The 544-nt window shown below is 49.1% G+C and overlaps 1 protein-coding gene across 1 annotated transcript in view; it reads left to right on the top strand.

Moving 5' to 3' along the window:
* The window catches only part of LOC122346743 (disks large-associated protein 1-like), a 20,538-nt gene that overhangs the window by 1,310 nt on the left and 18,684 nt on the right, over positions 1 to 544 (top strand). The window contains exon 2 of the mRNA XM_043241595.1: positions 189 to 433. Coding sequence (XP_043097530.1) covers positions 189 to 433 — 245 coding nt within the window. The remainder of the gene's footprint in view (positions 1 to 188; positions 434 to 544) is intronic.

Below are 544 nucleotides of genomic sequence, written 5' to 3'. Positions count from 1 at the left end.
TATATATATATACATTTTTTTAACAAAATCTTGTAATTTTAATTGCCATTTTAGCAGAGGAATTTTAAAACGAGATTTTCAAAAGTACATGAATTATATCACTAACATAGAAAGTACATTTAAGATGTTCTATTTGACATCCTTCGACCCAGATGCATTGTGGGTAGTAAGTGTAAGTGTTCTGGCAGGTGCCTGGAGGTGAGTGGAGCGGGACGCTGGGTAAAGGAGGCGGTGCGGGCGAGATCCCCTGCAGACGAATGCGCAGCGGCAGTTACGTCAAAGCCATGGGGGACATGGAGGACAGCGACGACTCGGACGGACCCCCATCACCCAAACCCTCGCCCAAAACCGCTGCCAGGCGCCAGAGTTACCTGAAGGCCACGCAGCACTCGCTCAGCGAACAACAGCCTCCACTGCTACCGCCTCGCAAGTGAGCCCTGCACGCTACACACACGCTATACATGCTCTACACACACACACTACACACACACACTACACACACGCTATACATGCTCTACACACACACACACACACTACACACACG

The sequence above is a fragment of the Puntigrus tetrazona genome, chromosome 6 (genome assembly GCF_018831695.1).
Source record: "Puntigrus tetrazona isolate hp1 chromosome 6, ASM1883169v1, whole genome shotgun sequence".
Lineage (NCBI taxonomy): Eukaryota > Metazoa > Chordata > Actinopteri > Cypriniformes > Cyprinidae > Puntigrus > Puntigrus tetrazona.
The sequence above is the reverse complement of the archived record's forward strand: the minus strand, read 5'-3'. Positions and strand labels throughout refer to the sequence as shown.